Source organism: Cebus imitator, unplaced genomic scaffold (assembly GCF_001604975.1).
Source record: "Cebus imitator isolate Cc_AM_T3 unplaced genomic scaffold, Cebus_imitator-1.0 Scaffold494, whole genome shotgun sequence".
Taxonomy (NCBI): domain Eukaryota; kingdom Metazoa; phylum Chordata; class Mammalia; order Primates; family Cebidae; genus Cebus; species Cebus imitator.
In genome coordinates this window covers 97,272-115,157 of record NW_016107809.1, presented here as the reverse complement: position 1 = coordinate 115,157, position 17,886 = coordinate 97,272, and the positions used below count along the sequence as shown (strand labels likewise).

Here is a 17,886-nt window from a genome sequence, read left to right as displayed (position 1 = left end):
AGGCAATTCTCCTGCCTCAGCCTCCTGAGTAGCTGGGATTACAGGCACACGCCACCAGGCCCAGCTGATTTTTTGTATTTTTAGTAGAGACGGGGTTTCACCATGTCGACCAGGATGGTCTCGATCTCTTGACTTCGTGATCCACCCGCCTCAGCCTCCCGAAGTGCTGGGATTACAGGCGTGAGCCACCACGCCCGGCCATTTTTTTTTTTTTTTTTTTAAATCTTAAACTACTTTTTTGTAATGACGATCTGCTGGTGACAAACTCTGTTAGCTTTTGTTTGCCTAAAAGTGTATTTTGAAGGATACTTTCACTTGACACACAATTGATTTCCCTTGGTTTCCCGGGTTTATTTTTCTTTCATCTTTAGAGAGGTCTCTATTTTCTTCTGGCTGTCATTGTTTCTGATAAGAAGTCAGCTGTCGATACCCTGTGTATACCCTGTCTATAATGTGTTTCTGGCATTCCTGAAGATTTTCACTTTATGAGTGGCTTTTATCAGTTCATTATGAGTTTATGTAGTATTCTTTGTATTTATCCTGGTTAGGGTTCTTGTATTTGTGGGATAATGCATGGTTTTTATCAAACTTGGGAAAGTTTCGGTAATGTTTCTTCAAATGGTTTTTCTGCATCTGCCCTACTTCCCAACATCAGACTCAAATCACATGTGTACGTGTTTTTTGAGTCTTTAATTCAGTGATTCAGTTTCTTCCCTGTGCCTAACATGTTAATTCTCTCCTGTGAAGTTTTCATTTCACATACTGTATTTTTTAAGTTCTTATATGCTACTTCTGTCATCTCTGTCACTTTTGGATCTGTGTCTGTTGACCGACTTTTGTTTTTTTCTCTTATATTTTCCTACTTCTTTAGAAATGTTGAATTTTCTTTGTCAGCCAGTTTTTTAGTTGTTTACACCTGGAGGGCAGTTTCAGTGTTTGTCATTTCATCATGGCTAGACATAAAAATCTATAATAGCCTTTTACAAAACAATAATACAATGCAAGCCTTTGGATGGTGTTCTACTGAATATATTTTACAAAGCATTTGAAAATAAGTTTTAGATTTTTTTGTACTCAATTTTATCTTATTTAGCCAATTAGGTGACTGTTTCTTCTTAGTATTCTTCTGTTGCTGAAGACCTCTGTTATTAACAGTTTAAAATATTTTTTTCCAACTTTTATTTTAGATTCCGGGGTACATGTGCAAGTTTGCTACCTAGGTACATTGTGTGATGCTGAGGTTTGAGGTATGAATGATCTTGTCACCCAGGTACTGAGCATAGTACCCAATAGTTTTGCAGCCTTCTTTCCCTCTCTAGTTGTCCTCAGTTTGTATTATTGCCATCTTTATGCCCACGAGTACCCACTGTTCACTTATAAGTGAGAACATGTGGTATTTGGTTTTCTATTCTTACAGTAATTTGCTTAGGGTAATGGCCTCCAGCAGTATCCTTGTTGCTGCAGAGAACATAATTTTTTTAATGGCTGCATGGTATTCTATGGTGTATATGTACCACATTTTCTTTATCTAGTCCACTGTTGATGGGCATCTAGGTTGATTCCTTGTCTTTGCTATTGTGAAGAATGCTGTGATGAACATGCAGTGCATGTATCTTTTCTGATAGAACAGTTTTTCTTTTGGATATGTACCCAGTAATGGCGTTGCTGGGTCTAGCAGTAGTTGTAAGTTCTTTGAGAAATTTCCGAACTGCTTTATACAGTGGCCGAACTAATTTACATTCACACCAATAGCCAGTGTTCTCTGTTCTCTTTTCTCTCTCTCTTTTTTTTTTTTTTTAAAGAAAGAAAAGAAAAAAGACGGAGAGAGGATGGGAGTTTTGCTCTATTGCCCAAGCTGAAATGCACTGATGTGATCATAGCTCAGTGCAGCCTGAAACTCCTCACCTCAAGCCACCCTTCCACCTCAGGCTACCCCACCAAGTATCTGAGACTACAGGCATGCACCTCTGTGCCTGGCTAATCTAAAATAAAAATTTCATTTTCTTTCTTTTTTTTTTTGAAAACTGTTTTCTAATGTTACTATCTTGTTTTGTATTTCCACCAGAAACATAGGAGTTTTGCTTCAGTTGTCCCACATATTCACCAGCCTGTTGTATTATCAGTTGTTTTATTTTAGCAATTTAAAAGGTGTAATGTCTTTAGTTGATTTTATTTTGCACTTCCCTAATGAGCTATGATGCTGAGTATCTTTGTGTGTGTGTGTGTGTGTGATTGTTTTAATTTAATATAAATTAAACATTTAATTTCTCAGTTGCACTAATCACGTTTCAGAGGCTCAAAGGCCACATGTAATTAGCGGCTATCTTATTGGATGGCACAGATTATCAAACATTTCCTTTGTTGAAGAAACTTCTGCTAGACAATAGGATGCCTTAGCTAAAGTCATGAGTTCTTTCACATCAGAATTCATGGCTAATCTTCAGTAGGAATTGAGCAATTTTATAAGGCTATAACATTTAGTCCGAAAGCCTTCAAAGTCCAATTTTCTCATTCCATTTTACAGTTACAAATTTCTCTAGCTTTGATTTAAAAATTACCTGACCATATTTGCTATCTCCCCAACTAAGCTGGAAGCCTTTTAAGAATGGGGCCACAACCAGTTTGCCAGCCTGTGTCTTGATTGGGGCATTTAGTCCAATTACATTTAGGGTTAATATCGATGTGTGTGATTTTGATACTGCCATTTAAAGCTAGCTGGCTGTTTTGCCCATTAGTTGATGCAGATTCTTCATTATGTTGATGCTCTTTACATTTTGGTATGTTTTTTGAGTGGCTGGTACTGGTTATTCCTTTCTATGTGTAGAGCCTCTTTCAGGAGCTCTTGTAAGGCAGGCCTGGTGGTGATGAAATCTCTGAGTGCTTGCTTGTTCGCAAAGATTTTATTTTTTCTTCACTTATGAAGTTTAGTTTGGCTGGATATGAAATTCTGGGTTGAAAGTTCTTTTCTTTAAGGATGCTGAATATTGGCCCCCACTCTTCTGGCTTGTAGGATTTCTGCTATGAGTCTGATGGGTCTCCCTTTTTGGGTAACCTGACCTTTCTCTCTGGCTTCCCTTAGCATTTTCTCCTTCATTTCAACCCTGGTGAATCTGAAGATTATGTGCCTTGGGGTTGCTCTTCTTGAGGAATATCTTTGTGGTGTTCTCTGTATTTCCCGAACTTGAATATTGGCCTGCATTGCTAGGTTAGGGAAGTTTTCCTGGATAATATCCTGAAGAATATTTTCCAGCTTGGATTCATTCTCTTTGTCATATTCAGGAACACCTGTCACATGTAGAGTAGGTTTTTTCACGTAGTCCCATATTTCTTAGAGACTTTGTTCATTCCTTTTTAGCCTTTTTTCTCTAATCTTGCCTTCTCATTTTATTTCATTGAGTTGATCTTTGACCTCTGATATCCTTTCCTCTGCTTGGTCAATTCGACTGTTAAAACTTGTACGTGCTTCGCAAAGTTCTCATGTTGTGTTTTTCAGTTCCATCAATTCATTGATATTCCTCTCTAAGCTGTTTGTTCTCGTTAGCATTTCATCAGATCTTTTTTCAAAGTTCTTAGTTTCTTTGCATTGGGTTAGAACATGTTCTTTTAGCTCACAGAAGTTTCTTCTTAGCCACCTTCTGAAGCCCGATTCTATCAGTTCATCACACTCATTCTCCATGAGGCCTTGTTCCCTTGCTGATGAGGATTCGTGATCCCTTGTAGGAGGAGAAGCATTCTGGTTTCGGGTTTTTTCAGCCTTTTTGTGCAGGTTTCTTCCCATCTTTGTGGAATTTATCCACCTGTCGTCTTTGTAGTTGCTGACTTTCAGATTGGGTCCCTGAGTGGATGTCCAGTTTGTTGATAATGAAGTTATTTCTGTTTCTTAGTTTTCCTTCTAATAATCTGGCCCCTCTGCTGGAGAATTGCTGAGGTCCACTCCAGGCTTTGCTTGCCGGGATCACCTGCAGCAGCTGCAGAACAGTAAGGGTTACTACCAGTTTCTTCTTCTGCTATCTTTGTCTGAGAAGGATATCTGCCAAATATCAGTCTGAGCTCTCCTTTGTGAGGTGACTGTTTGGGTATACAGGGGTCAGGAAGCTCCTTAAGGAGACAGTCTGTCCTTTATAGGAGCCCTTGTGCTGAGCTGTCGGCTCCGTTCTTCCTTCAGAGCTGCTATGTGATTTCCTGTGCAGTGACCCACTGCATTGGCTGAAACAGTGGTGCTGAGATTCGTAGAGCTTTCCTGCTTGGGAATCTCCTGGCCTGGCTTGCTGTCTCAGTCCCCTTTTTAATCAGCTGAATGGGCACCTCTGCCTTCCCAGAGCTCCATTTAACAGCTAAAAGGGCACCCAGTCCTGTGTATTTTGCATTGAGAACCGCTGCGCCAGGATGCCTGCAAAACAGCCGTGCCAGCCAAAAGAGTCGGGCTGGTTACCCATGGGACTCCTCCGCCTGGGAATCTCCTGGTCTGTGGGCAATAAAAATCCGTCTGGAAATGCGGCATCCACTCACTCTCTGTGCTTTCACTGGGAGCTGCAATCCTGAGCTGCTCTTAGTCAGCCATCTTGAATCTCTCTCTCTCTCTCTCTGTTGTTTTTTTTACTTTTTAGTAGCCATTGTGACTGATGTGAGCTGTTATGTCAGTGTGTTGTTGAATTACATTTCTCTGATGGTTAGCGATGTGAAGCATTTTTTCATCTGTTGGCCACTCCTATGTCTTTAGAGAAGTGTCTGTTCATGTCTTCTGCCCATTTTTTTTTAATGGGTTATTTGTTTTTGTGTTTTGCTTGTTGATTTAAGTTTCTTATAGATTCTGGGTAGTAGACCTTTGTCAGATGCATAGTTTGTGACTGTTTTCTCCCATTCTGTAAGTTGTCTGTTTATTCTGTTGATAGTTTGTTTTGCTATGCAGAAGCTCTTTAATTAGGTCTCACCAATTTTTGTTTTTATTTCAATTGCTTTTGAGGACTTAGTCATAGATTCTTTCTCAAGGCCAATGTCCAGAATAGTGTTTCCTGGGTTTTCTTGTAGGATTTTTATAGTTTGAGGTCTTACATTTAATTCTTTAGTCTGTCTTGAGTCACTTTTTGTATATGGTAAAAGATAGGGGTCCAGTTTCATTCTTTAGCATGTGATTAGCCAGCAATCCCAGCACTATTTATTGAATAGGGAATACTTTCCCCATTGCTTATTTTTGTCAACTCTGACAAAGATCAGATGGCTTTAAGTGTGTGGCTTTATTTCTGGGTTCCCTATTCTGTTCCATTGGTCTGTGAATCTGTTTTCATACCAATATGATGCTATTTTGGTTAATGCAGCCTTATAGTATAGTTGGAAGTTAGGTAATTTGATGCCTCTGGCTTTCTCCTTTTTGCTTAGGATTTCTTTGGTTATATGGGCTCTCTTTTGGTTCCATATGAATTTTACAATGGTTTTTTCTAGTTTTGTGGAAAATGACATTGGTAGTTTGATGGGAATAGCATTGAATCTGTAGATTGTTTTGGGCAGTATGGCCATTTTAACGATATTGATTCTTCCAATCCATGAGCATGGAATGCTTTTCCATTAGTGTCATCTATGATTTCTCTCGGCAGTGTTTTGTAGTTCTCCCTGTAGCGATCTTTCACCTCCTTGGTTAGATGTATTCCTAGGTATTTTATTTTACCTTTTTGTTACTATTGTAAATAGGATTGTATTCTTGATTTGGCTCTCAGCTTGAACATTACTGGTGTATAGAAATGCTACTTATTTTGTTTTTTGTTTATTTTGCTTTTCGCAATGGAGTTTTGCTCTTATCACTCAGGCTGGAGTGCAGTGGCACATCTCTGCTCACTGCAACCCCTGCATCCCGGATTCAAGTGATTCTCCTGCCTCAGCCTCCCAAGTACCTGGGATTATAGATGTCCGCTACCATGCCTGGCTAATTTTTTGTATTTTTAGTAGAGATGGGGTTTCACCATGTTGGACAGGCTGGTCTCGAACTCTTGACCTCATGATCCGCCCACCTCAGCCTCCCAAAGTGCTGGGATTACAAGTGTGAGTCACTGTCCTGGCCCTTACTTTCATATATTGATTTAGTATCCTGAAACTTTACTAAAGTCATTTATCAGTTCCAGGAACCTTTGTCTTACAGGGCTTTATAAGTATAGAATCATATCATCTGCACAGAAAGATAGTTTTACTACTTCTTTTTCTATTTGGATGCCATTTATTTCTTTCTTTTGCCTGATTGCTGTGGCTAGCATTTCTGGTACTGTGTCAAATAGGAGTGGTGAGAGTGGGCATCCTTGTCTTGTTCCAGTTCTCAAGGAGAATACTTCCAATTTTTGCCCATTTAGAATAATGTTGATATTCTTTTTATTAAGCTGAATTACCATGATATGGGTAGATTAAATCAAGGATTTTTTTAAGTTTTCAAAAAGTCTGTTTAACTTTCAGAACTTATTTATAGCCTTGCGATCTTATGAAACCTTGATATATATTATACAATTCAAAAGAATTCAGGTTTCTTTTTTATAGTATAATCAGTGTAGTTTAAGAAAGTAACTTTTTTTGGCCAGGCATGGTGGCTTACAGCTGTAATCCCAGCACTTTGGGAGGCTGATATGGGCGGATCACGAGGTCAGGAGTTCGAGACCAGCCTGGCCAACATGGTGAAACACCATCTCTACTAAAAATAGAAAAAAAAAATTAGCCTGGTGTGGTGGCAGGCACCTGTAATCCCAGCTATTCAGGAGGCTGAGGCAGGAGAATCACTTGAAACTGGAAGGCTGAGGTTGCAGTGAGCCAAGATCGCGGCCACTGCACTCCAGCCTGGGCAACGAGAGTGAAACCCCGTCTCAAAAAAAAAAAAGAAAGAAAGAAAGAAAAAGAAAGTGACTTTTTAAAAAATTATTTTGTAAAAACTCTTGTTTTCTATCCTTAACATTGGATAGATCGTTTTAGGGAGTCAGTGACACATGCATTTGTATCTCTATCTACCACTGACAAATTGTGACTTTGAGACCTCTGTCAGCCTTAGGTTTTTCAAGTGTAAAATAGGGTGATATTATATCTGTAAAATTCAAATGACAAAAGAAAAGTGATATATGTAGCACACTGCTCTTACCTGCTGTATGCTTAACAAGTATTTGTTCTTTGTTCTCTTTCTCATTAGCAATACTTTTTGAAAGGAAAACTTAATTCCACTAAACTCGTATCAGGTGATTATGATCAGTTTGCTCTCCTCATGACCTCAGCAAGATCAGAAAGGAAATCTTAATGGCCACCTGCAGTGAACACCTTTTGAGCTTTATTTTTTGCCTGGGTTCATTGTGTCATAAGATACCTCTTTGTCCTTTAAGTGTTCATCTTCCTTGGCCCCCATGATGTTACTGTCTGTGGGACCTTGTCCAACTCCTTGTACTTCTATCTTAGCCTTCTGGTTAAATTTATCTTTTTCTGTATATTTGTATGCCCATCTTTAGCACTGTTCTTTGTCTGCTTTGCCTGTTACATACTGTCACAGCCACCTAGCACTTATACCCCAGTTACTACCAAAACAGTTCTTCTAGCCTCAAGTTTTCTTCTAAGTAATATATCTAATGTCCACCACTTGGTGGAGAGCTCCTCCTGGTTCACCCTGAATGTCTGGTCTCGAATATTATTTTTCTCTTCCAGATCTACTCCTTCATGCCTAATATCATCAAGATTTTTCACAACTACTGAAATTGTTTACCTTCCAGCCACATTCAATAACCAGATTCTTTAATGCCACCTCCTACAATTTGCTTGCCACTGATAAGATTTAAATTCCTTTCCAGCTCTATTTCTAGTCATGACCTCTGAAAAGATACTCCTTCTGGGTCTGTTTTTCTCATGTCTAAAAATATTTGTGCTAGATCAAGGGATAGCACAGGAGGGCCCAGGAGCCAAACACAGTCTGCTACCCATTTTTGTAAATAAACTTTTGTTTGTAATTGTTTTTATGCTGCAAATTTGAGTAGTGACAGAGACTTCGTGTCCCACAAGCCTTAAATATTTACCGTCTGGCCCTTTCCAGAAAAAGTTTGCTGACCCCTAACCAGAAAATCTCCCATCTAGTTTCCATTTTTTTTAAATATGTTTTTTTGTGACCACTCATGATCAAGTCTAGGGATAATAGGCATTTTAAAATTGCCCCCTAATGTTTCATTTTAATTGATTTATCATTAGAAGTCACCAACAGAAATAATTGCTTTTTTTTTAATATTACAAGAACCTTATCATAATAAAATATTCTTCAGTGTTTCAAATTTGAAAGCTTTTTGAATTTTTAGTATTTTTTTAATATGTTGTGTAAATCCCACTGTTAGCCACCCTAACGAGACCTTGGTCTTAAGGTTTAAAAAACAATAAGAAAAAGAGTAGAAAAATTGATAGTAGTTGAATGTTTAACAAAATAAATTAAACATGGGACATCTTGTAATGTTAGGATCTCTGTTTCCCCCTCTAATAGCCTTTGTGATTCAAAGTCATGTAGTGGTAAATGGATGAATAGGATTTTCATTGCCATTTTGTGCTGACAGGCTTTTTTTAGTTAATTACTTTTTAAAATAATTTATAGTGAATACATCGACAATTCAATTTATACTTTGATAGTTAAAGCCTCTTAAAAGGCACTGATAACTATATTTTGAAGGTAAAGAATACAGCTAGTTAAAATTCTGACCACTGATTGTAAGTATAATTAAGAAACGTTTTTTTAAGCAGTGGGGAACCTGGGTAAAATAAATGCAAACCAACAGCAAAACTGATGGTAAAAGTATATAAATTTTTATAAAGGAATGAGTTGCAGAAGAAAAAATATACTTTTAAAATGTTACTATTCATCAAAGCAGATTATTTCCCATCATGATAAAATTTTTTCCACTTGCATTTTCTGGCATATATAAAAGGAGTATTCAAGGTATGTAAAAAAAAAATACTTAGGTAAAAAGTTGTGAATATCAACACTTACCTCATGTGCTGATGTGTACTGATAACTGCAAGTTATTTTGAAATGTATCAAAAAAATGGTGGATTGATGTATGGTTAGAGGGTTGGATATGTGATGAACCAAATACAGTAAAATGTTAGTTGGAGAATATGGGTAGTGGATACAGGGGATTGGTGTTCACTGTAAAACTTTCACATCTTTTTTGTTTGAAATTTTTCTTAATATATATTAGATAAAATGTTTAGATCTAAGTGGCTGTGAGATAGTGAATTTAGGGAGAAGGATGTGAGAGTGAGAACACATACAGTGTACCTTAAATAAATAATTAAAAGTTTATATGTTGAGCATACCTTGTGTATAAGCACATGCTTCTCAACTGTTTTATTGTGTATTTCACAGATTTGCTTCCATTAGGACTACTCTTAGGTTATAAGTAAAAAAAAACAAGAACTGTAAAACTTTCACTTCAAGGAACATCCTGACTTTCACATTATACACTGTAACTCTATTAGCCCATTTTCATGCTGCTGATAAAGACATACCAGAGACTGGGTAATTTAGTAAGGAAAAAGATTTAATTGACTTACAGTTCCACATTGGCTGGGGAGGCCTCACAGTCATGGTGGAAGGCAAGGAGGAGCAAAATCATGTCTTACATGGATGGTGGCAGTCGAAATATGAGAGATTGTCTTGTGCAGGGTAACTCCTTTATAAAACCGTCAGATCTCATGAGATTTATTCACTGTCATGAGAACAACATGGGGCAAACTGCCCCCATGATTCAGTTATCTCCCATTGGGTCCCTCCCACAACATGAGGGAAATATGGGAGCTACAATTCAAAATGATATTTGGGTGGGGACATGGCCAAACCATATCAGTAACTCTTGAATAATCTCCTATAGCCTCTATAGGAAAGTTAGCTGAATGGTTGAGAAGAGAAGTCCATGTGATTTCTGTTCACACTGGAAATGGATGTGTTTGCTAATGAATGTCACATAATTCTCATTTCTTTTGGTATTCTTGCCAACTCGTAGAGAGTTAGTGCTTTCTATGTGTCTTATGTTAGCAAAGTACTAAATACATAGAGGACGGCTATACAACAAATAGTGATTCAAGAGTGGGGATTTCTGAAGTATCATTTTGGTTATTTTGAAATATAATGAAAAAATATAAACAAATATGTTATTTTAACTACAGTAGTAAAGATTCATGTAACTACAGCTCATATTAAGAATTAGAGCTAGAAGAATTACTTTTGCCCCATCCCAGTCACATCCCCTTTTTCACATCCTCTGTGTTAAAATAGATAATCTGTACTTGATTTTAATGATGAGTATTCTTACATTTTTATTTAGTTTTACAGTTTTACTGTGTAAATTAATTACCTCATAACTATTGTTTAGTGTTGTCTGATACTGAACTTTATATAAGGCAGTCATATTGTGCGCATTCATTGTGGAGTAAAAGCTCACCACCGTGTTTGTGAGATTCATTCCTAAAGGTATGTGTAGCTCTGGTTTAATCCTCTCCATTGCTAGTTAGTATACTATTCTATGACTATGCCACAATTTATTTGTTAATTCTACTGGTGGATTTTTGCTTTTGTCGACAATATTTTATTATTATGAACAATGTTGCTTTAGAGGTATAATAATTTCTCTGTTAGGGTATATAGCTTGAAATGGAAATCAGTAGGTTGTAGGGTCACTGAAGGTATGTATTTATAAACACTCATTTATGTCATTGCTGCTGTTGTTTTTTAAGTACTCAAAAGAATCCAATACAGTTGCATGTTGTGGGGACAATTATTGATAAGCTTATTAGTACTACTCTCTCATTCTTCACTCCTCACCCTCTCACCAGGTACATGTATACACATACACAGACACAGGCACATATCCCCAGAACAGTGTTAGGAATGGAAGTTAGAATAAGTGTTATAATTTAGATTATTTTTATAGTCACCTTTTTATTTTCTTTCTAATAACATAAGGAGTTTGCTCAGAAATTACCTTATAAACAAAGATCAGTTTATTTTTAACTTGATTGCTTTTTGATTTATATAAATGAATCATTCTGTAGCTCAGAATATCCTTCCATCTATCTTACCCAAACTTAATGTATTCTAATAGTTAAAATAATTTCTGAAAGTTTTTATAGCAAGTGTAATTGACATACAAGAAACTACGTATAGAGACCACATCAAGATAAAAAGCTTCTGCACAGCAAAGAAAACAGTTAATAGACTGAAGAGACAATTCACAAAATGGGACAAAATATTTGCAAATTATCCAACTGACAAGAGGTTAATAACCAGAATATAGAAGGAGCTCCAACAACTTTATAAGAAAAATATCTAGTAATCTGATTTTGAAATGGACAAAAGTTCTGAATAGACACTGCTCAAAAGAATTCAAACAAATGGCAAACAGGTATATGAGAGGTGCTCAGTATCACTGATCATCAGAGAAATGCAAATCAAAACTGCAATGAGATGTCGTCTCACCCCAGATAAATGGCTTTATCCAACTGATGGGCAATATCAAATGCTGGTGAGGATGTGGAGAAAACAGAATCCTTGTATGTTGTTGGTGGTGATGTAAATTAGTACAGCTTCCATGGAGAACAATTCGGAGGCTCCTAAAAAGAATTAAAAATAGAGCTGCCATACCATCTGGCAATCCCACTGCTAGGTGTATATCCAAAAGAAAGAAAATCAGCATATTGAACGGATATCTGCACTCCTATGTTTACTGCAGCATTCTTCACAATAGCCAAGATTTGGAAGCAATTTAAGTGTTCATCAGCATGGACACTTCATGAATGGATAAAGAAAATGTGATACATACACTCATAAAGAATGAGATTCTGTTATTTGCAAACAACATAGATGGCATCGGAAATCATCGTGTTAAGCCAAGCACAGCAAGACAAACTTTACAAGTTCTCAGTTATTTGTGAGAGCTAAAAATTAAAATAATTAAACTCATGGAGACGGAGTAGAATGATGGTTAGCAGAGTCTGGGAAGGATAGTTGAGGGGGAAGTAGGAATGGTTAATGGGTACAACACAATAGAAAGAATGAGTAAGATCTGCTATTTAATAGCACAGCAGGGTGACTCTACTCAATAATAATTTAATTAAATGTTGAAAAATACCTTTAAAAGTATAATTGGGTTGTTTATAACACAAACGATAAATGCTTGAGGTGATGGGTACCACATTTACCCTGATGTGGTTATTATACCATTGTGTGCCTACATCAGAGTGTCTCATGTATTCCATAGATATATACCCCTCTATGTATCCACAGAAATTAAAATTAAAAAATAAAAACTGCATCTATTTAAAGTATTCAACTTGATAAGTTTTGCCATACGTATACACCCATGGAACCAAGATAACGAACATTCATAATCCCAGTAGTTTCCTGGTGTCCCTTTGTGATCCTGCTTCTCAAAACTATAGATCTTCTGTCACTATAGATAGAAAATTTGCTAGAAATCCATATGAATGTGATTATACTTTAGGTACTGTTTTTGGTATGGCTTTTCTCACTCAGCATAATTATTTTTAGATTCATCCATGTTCTTTTTAAATTACTGAGTAATATTTTAATGTATGACTGTGCACCATTTATTTATCTGTTGATGCCATTTTGGTTTGTTTCTGCTGTTTATCAGTTGCAAAAAATATGCTATGCATATTTGTGTACAAGTCTTTGTATGAACATATGCATTCATTTCTCTTAGGTAAGTACCTAGGAATGAGAATGATAGGTTGTATTATATGTTTATGTTTAACTTTTAAGAAACTTCCAAACAGTTTTCCAAGGTGCTATACCATTTTACATTTCCATCAGCAGTGGTGAGAGCTTCAGTTGCTCTACATCCTTGCCAAAATTTGTTATACATAGTCAGTCTTTTTAATTTAGCCTTCTTATTGTGATAATAGTAGTATCTTGTTTTAATTAGCATTTCCCTAATGATTAATGATGCCAAGCATCTTTCCTTGTGCTTATTTGCCATCTCTGTGTAATCCTTGACAAAGTGTCTGTACATATCTTTTGCTGATTTGTATTGGTTTATCTTATTTTTTAATTATAAGAGTTCTTTATATATTCTAAATACAGGTCCTTTGCAGAATATGTTTTGCAAATGTTTTCCCTCAGTTCATGACTAGCCTTTTCATTTTCTTAAGAGTGTCTTTTAAAGAACAAACTTTTTAAAATTTGAATGAAGTTCTGAAAGTTTTAGCAGAGTCTAGAGAATTAGAACCAACAACAAAAACAACAAATTCTCACTTTGCCCTGGATGGTTATGGAATTTTGCCCAATTTTTCACTGGTTGCCACCACAGATCTAGTACTTACCATTACATTCCTCTGCTTCTGTGCAATTACTCTTGAACTGTAACTAGTTTAATATTTTGTTTAAACAAATTTGACTTATACAAGGTCCTGTAGTTATAAAGATGAGTAATATATGGTGTTTCTCTTCAAAGTCCTCATTTTTGATATTTAATGTTTCTTCCTGTCATCAATCTTGTACAGCCAGGTTTATATACTTTCCTTTGTTCATTGCCCAGTTTAGCTCTAGAGACAGTGAGATACTCAATATATTTTTGTTGTGTACTGTAATTATACTTTTTTGACACACAAATCCATGAGTTTATGGTAGCAGGAAATCTCTTGTTCTTTGTATCCCCCAAAGGTCATAACATAGTTCCTTGCACACAAGGGACACTAAATATTCAACGACTGAATGAATTGATGGTTTTAAAATAAGGTTTGCCTGATATATTGATAATACAATTGACTGTCCATATCTGCAGGTTCCGCATCCACAAAATCAACCAACTGCAGATCAAAAATATTCAGAAAAAAAAAACAATTTAAAAATACATTAATAAAGAATAATATACAACTTAACACAACCCTTTACATAGGATTGATATTAAGTGTTATATAAGTAACCTACAGATGATTTAAAGTGTATGGGAGGATATAAATAGATTATATACAAATAATATGCCATTTTATACAAGGGATTTGAACATCCATGGATTTTGGTATCCTTTGGTATCCTGGAACAGTCTGGATATCAGGGACAGCTGGATAACCTTTGGCTATACTGAACTAAATGAATAAAAAGTACTCTCAGATGTGATTATTGCAATAGATAGTTTTTCTAGATAAAACAAAGATACCCGATTTTTACTTGAATATTTTTGAGTATGGTAATCCTTTTTTATGACCCAAATTTAACATATTATCATAGAAGTCTGTCTATGGTAATACAGCATGAAATCTGTAGTCAGCTACAGATAAGAGGCTTTCACAAAGTTTGTTTGCCTGTGTCTGTTTTGTGCTGCTATAACAGAATACCAAAGACTGGGTAATAGATAAACAATAGAAATTTATTTGGTTCACTCTTCTAGAGACTGGAAAGTCTGATGTCAAAGTGCTCACATCTGGTGATGGCCTTCATGCTGTATCATCTCATGTTGGAAGGCAGAAAGTCAAGAGACAGCAAGAGTGAGAGGGGGCCAAACTTAAATTTCTAATCAACCCACTCTTGAAATAACAAGCCTGCCTTCACTATAATGACATGAATCCATTCACAAGGGCAGAGCCATTGCCTAATTACCACTTAAACATCCTACCTCTCAGCACTGTTGAATTAGGTATTAAGATTTCAACACATGAGCTTTGGGAAACATGTTCAAATCCTGACACTGCTCTTTTTAATTAGTTACATATTTTATTTAACCTGGGAAGTCCTTTTTTTCTGTGAAACCAATGCCTTAAAAATAGAGACTAAATTTGTAAATGTGTAGGATACGATGACAGTAACTTGCTTTCTTTATCTAGGTCCTGGGAACTCCAACAAGGGAGCAAATCAGAGAAATGAACCCAAACTACACAGAATTTAAATTCCCTCAAATTAAGGCACATCCTTGGACTAAGGTGAGTCAGATTTTTTTTAAAGCATACTAACCAATAGTTACCTAAAACAGGTTTCTTACTGTTCTTAAACTATTTTGAGACCAGATCATTGCATTGAATACAAGCAGTTTTGCATGTAAAGATAGTTGTATATATGTACTTGAGTGTTTCATTGACTTTTTATAGTTTCACTCTCAATGATTTCCTGTAGACAGTTTCCAGCCTGGTTTTTATTTGCAAGGTAAGGACAATATACTTATATCATTAAAGTACAGGATTTGATTTACGAGTAGGATCTAATATAAAATTTTGACAACCTAAAATTCAGAAGTTTATTTACATAGAGGTGTATAGTTTAATATATAGCATATGATACATTTCAAACATTTTCTTTATTCTTTTAAACTATTAAAACATAGACCTTATTATAGATGGCATTGTGTGTTTTTCTTCTCTTGTTTACTTTCCTACTGGCATTTTGGAAACAGGATTAAAAAGCAGGTATAATCTTGCTGGGAGTGTACATTAAAAACAATTGATATGTTAACTGGATGTCACTAGCCTTTGAAAAAACCTAACCTTAACATTAGATGGAACCAGTTCTAAAGAGCACAATTGCTAATGTACCAGGGAACTTTTTTTTCCTTTGGTAATTAATTGGAATGACTTAAGAGAGAGTTTATTAAAAAGTGTTTTCACCTCAGTTTGATTCGTGAGATTAAGTATGCAGAGAAAAAAATAGAATTTCTCCGTAAGGTTTATAAGTAGAGTGAATCTCTAGCTTCCTCATTTTACAAGTTCAAAAACTCTGACCAAAGATTCAAAGTGACTTACCCAAGATTACATGGATGGCTTGTGACAAAGCCAGGATTAAAATTCTGTGTGCACATGTGTGTGAGTGTGTGTGTCATGGATTACAAATGATCAGCTTTTTAATATGTATTTCAAAGAGAGACTTTCTGTATTTTAAAATGTACATATAACAATTCATTTTATACTGTTAAGTTCATTTAGTTGGTTATAGATATAATTAGAGGTGAAATAATTTAGGGCTATAGGTGAAATAATTTACACTCTGTAGAATCAAAGTTTGTTTTCTTCAAATTCTCATAATCTCACTATCTTCAGAAAACTCTCTTGTTACTAATTATTTATTTCCTATTTAGAATCAAAGACCTCAATAGTGTTTTAGTGCCAGAATTATAGGTTGTAGCTTTTACTACAAACTGGCCAACAGATCACAATCTTGCCTCCCCTTTTTTAAACATTTATGGTAAGCACTAAATAGTCTGAGATTCTAAAGTGTTCTTTGATCTTTGTATTCAAGGCTTATTTTAAATCTGAGTCAGAAGATAGTAGAGACTCTTACCTGGCTCTAAACCCAGAAAATCTCAGGTGGCCTATTTGAATTTAGGGGCTGCATTACAGTTTCAGTCCACTATAGTTATTGCAAGTTAAATTGTTTATAATAAGTGATTTGTAGTATACTATGACTTCAGCCATGTTAAGGGAAAAACAACAAAGATAATTCTGTTTTTTGAATAAATATAGGGAAATATTCCAAAATGCCAACAGTCGTTTGGGTAAGAAGAAAGTGCACAATTTTATTTTCTTTGTTCTACCTTTTCAAACTTTCATATTTTCTTTAATAATGATGTTATTTTTATGAGGAAAAGGAAAAAATTTTTTTGGTGTAATCTAAGTATTACATATTATCCTCTATATAGAGTTTCTAACAAATATGCTGAAATTGAATCATGAGATCCTATTTAACACTCACAGTCCTCCTTTATTATTATTATTTTATCAAGACTGCCACTAATCCTCCTTTATCTAAGGTTTCAATTATGCTTTGTCAACCTCTGTCTGAAATAGGTGATATAGTACAATAAGATATTTTGAGAGAGATACTACATTCACATAATTTTATTATAATTCTCTATTATTATTGTCATTAACCTCTTACTGTGCCTAATTTATAAAGTAAGCTTTTGTCATTAGTGTGTATGTATAGAGAAAAACAATATATGTAGGGTTTAGTACTACCTGCAGTTTCAGCATCCACATGAGGGTCTTGGGGACATATCCCCTTTAGGTAAAAGGGAAGGGGCACTGTATTTAATGTGTGTCAAATTCTGCATTTTCCCCCTGAATTATATATCTCTAATACAGGTATTAGCTAAAGTAGAATGTGAGCAATGGTTGATTATAATTAAAATGCAGCCAACAGAAGAGCTGTAGTAAATTTGTATGCTTTACAACTTCTGTTGCCCTGTTGAATTCTTGATGTTTCCTTATCTTATACTAATTCTTTTCAAACTTGAATCATCTGTGAAAAGGCCTTTTATTTAGGTTTCCATTCCCATACCATGTGTAGAATAATGACTCAGTTCTCCCATCTTTTTTGTTTATTAAAAGGACTATGAACCTTTCATTCATCTAGTGTCTTTTGACATAATTTGGTTTTCACTTCATGCACACATGTATTATGTAGTAAGTACACTTACATTGGTTTCTCATTTGTGTACTCTAGAGTGGTGTTTATGGGATTGTAAACAAAAAAAGTAAATTCAGTTGCAGAAATTTTATTGGTCTTCTCTGTCATCTAGATGATTGAGAGTATGCTTGTGTTTATTTTTTAAATAGGTTATTATAAGAATTAAAATACAAAACTTTAAAATTCCTAGAGGGAACTCAGTCTACTTTCCCTACCACTGTGTTGGCGAACAGCAAATTGAGAAGTGCTCTTAGGCTAAGCAACCAGCTGAGTCATTTAAAAACTGTATAGAATGTCCTCCAAAGAGAAGAGCATTTTGCCTTTGGAGGGCACATAAACAGGGATCTGGAAACAAGAAGTGCTTTACCTTTATTGCTGTCTTCTGTTAGTCCCATTCCCTGAAGCTGTGGACATGTGAACCCTGGTTTCCTGTGCTGCAGTGTTGTGCAGCTATATCCCCAAAATTGGGACCTGGTGTTCTTTTAAAA

At 35.6% G+C, this 17,886-nt stretch overlaps 1 protein-coding gene and 1 long non-coding RNA gene across 6 annotated transcripts in view; both read left to right on the top strand.

The window, feature by feature from the left end:
- Positions 1-17,886, top strand: part of GSK3B (glycogen synthase kinase 3 beta) — a 230,385-nt gene that overhangs the window by 168,393 nt on the left and 44,106 nt on the right. For all 5 annotated transcript variants that reach the window (XM_017513514.2, XM_017513518.2, XM_017513520.2 and 2 more), the window contains one exon: positions 14,827-14,922. In XM_017513514.2, the coding sequence (XP_017369003.1) occupies positions 14,827-14,922 (96 nt within the window). The remainder of the gene's footprint in view (positions 1-14,826; positions 14,923-17,886) is intronic.
- Positions 6,038-8,745, top strand: LOC108292535. The gene is made up of 2 exons (XR_001820302.2): positions 6,038-6,106; positions 7,236-8,745. It is a non-coding gene; the product is annotated as an uncharacterized LOC108292535 (long non-coding RNA).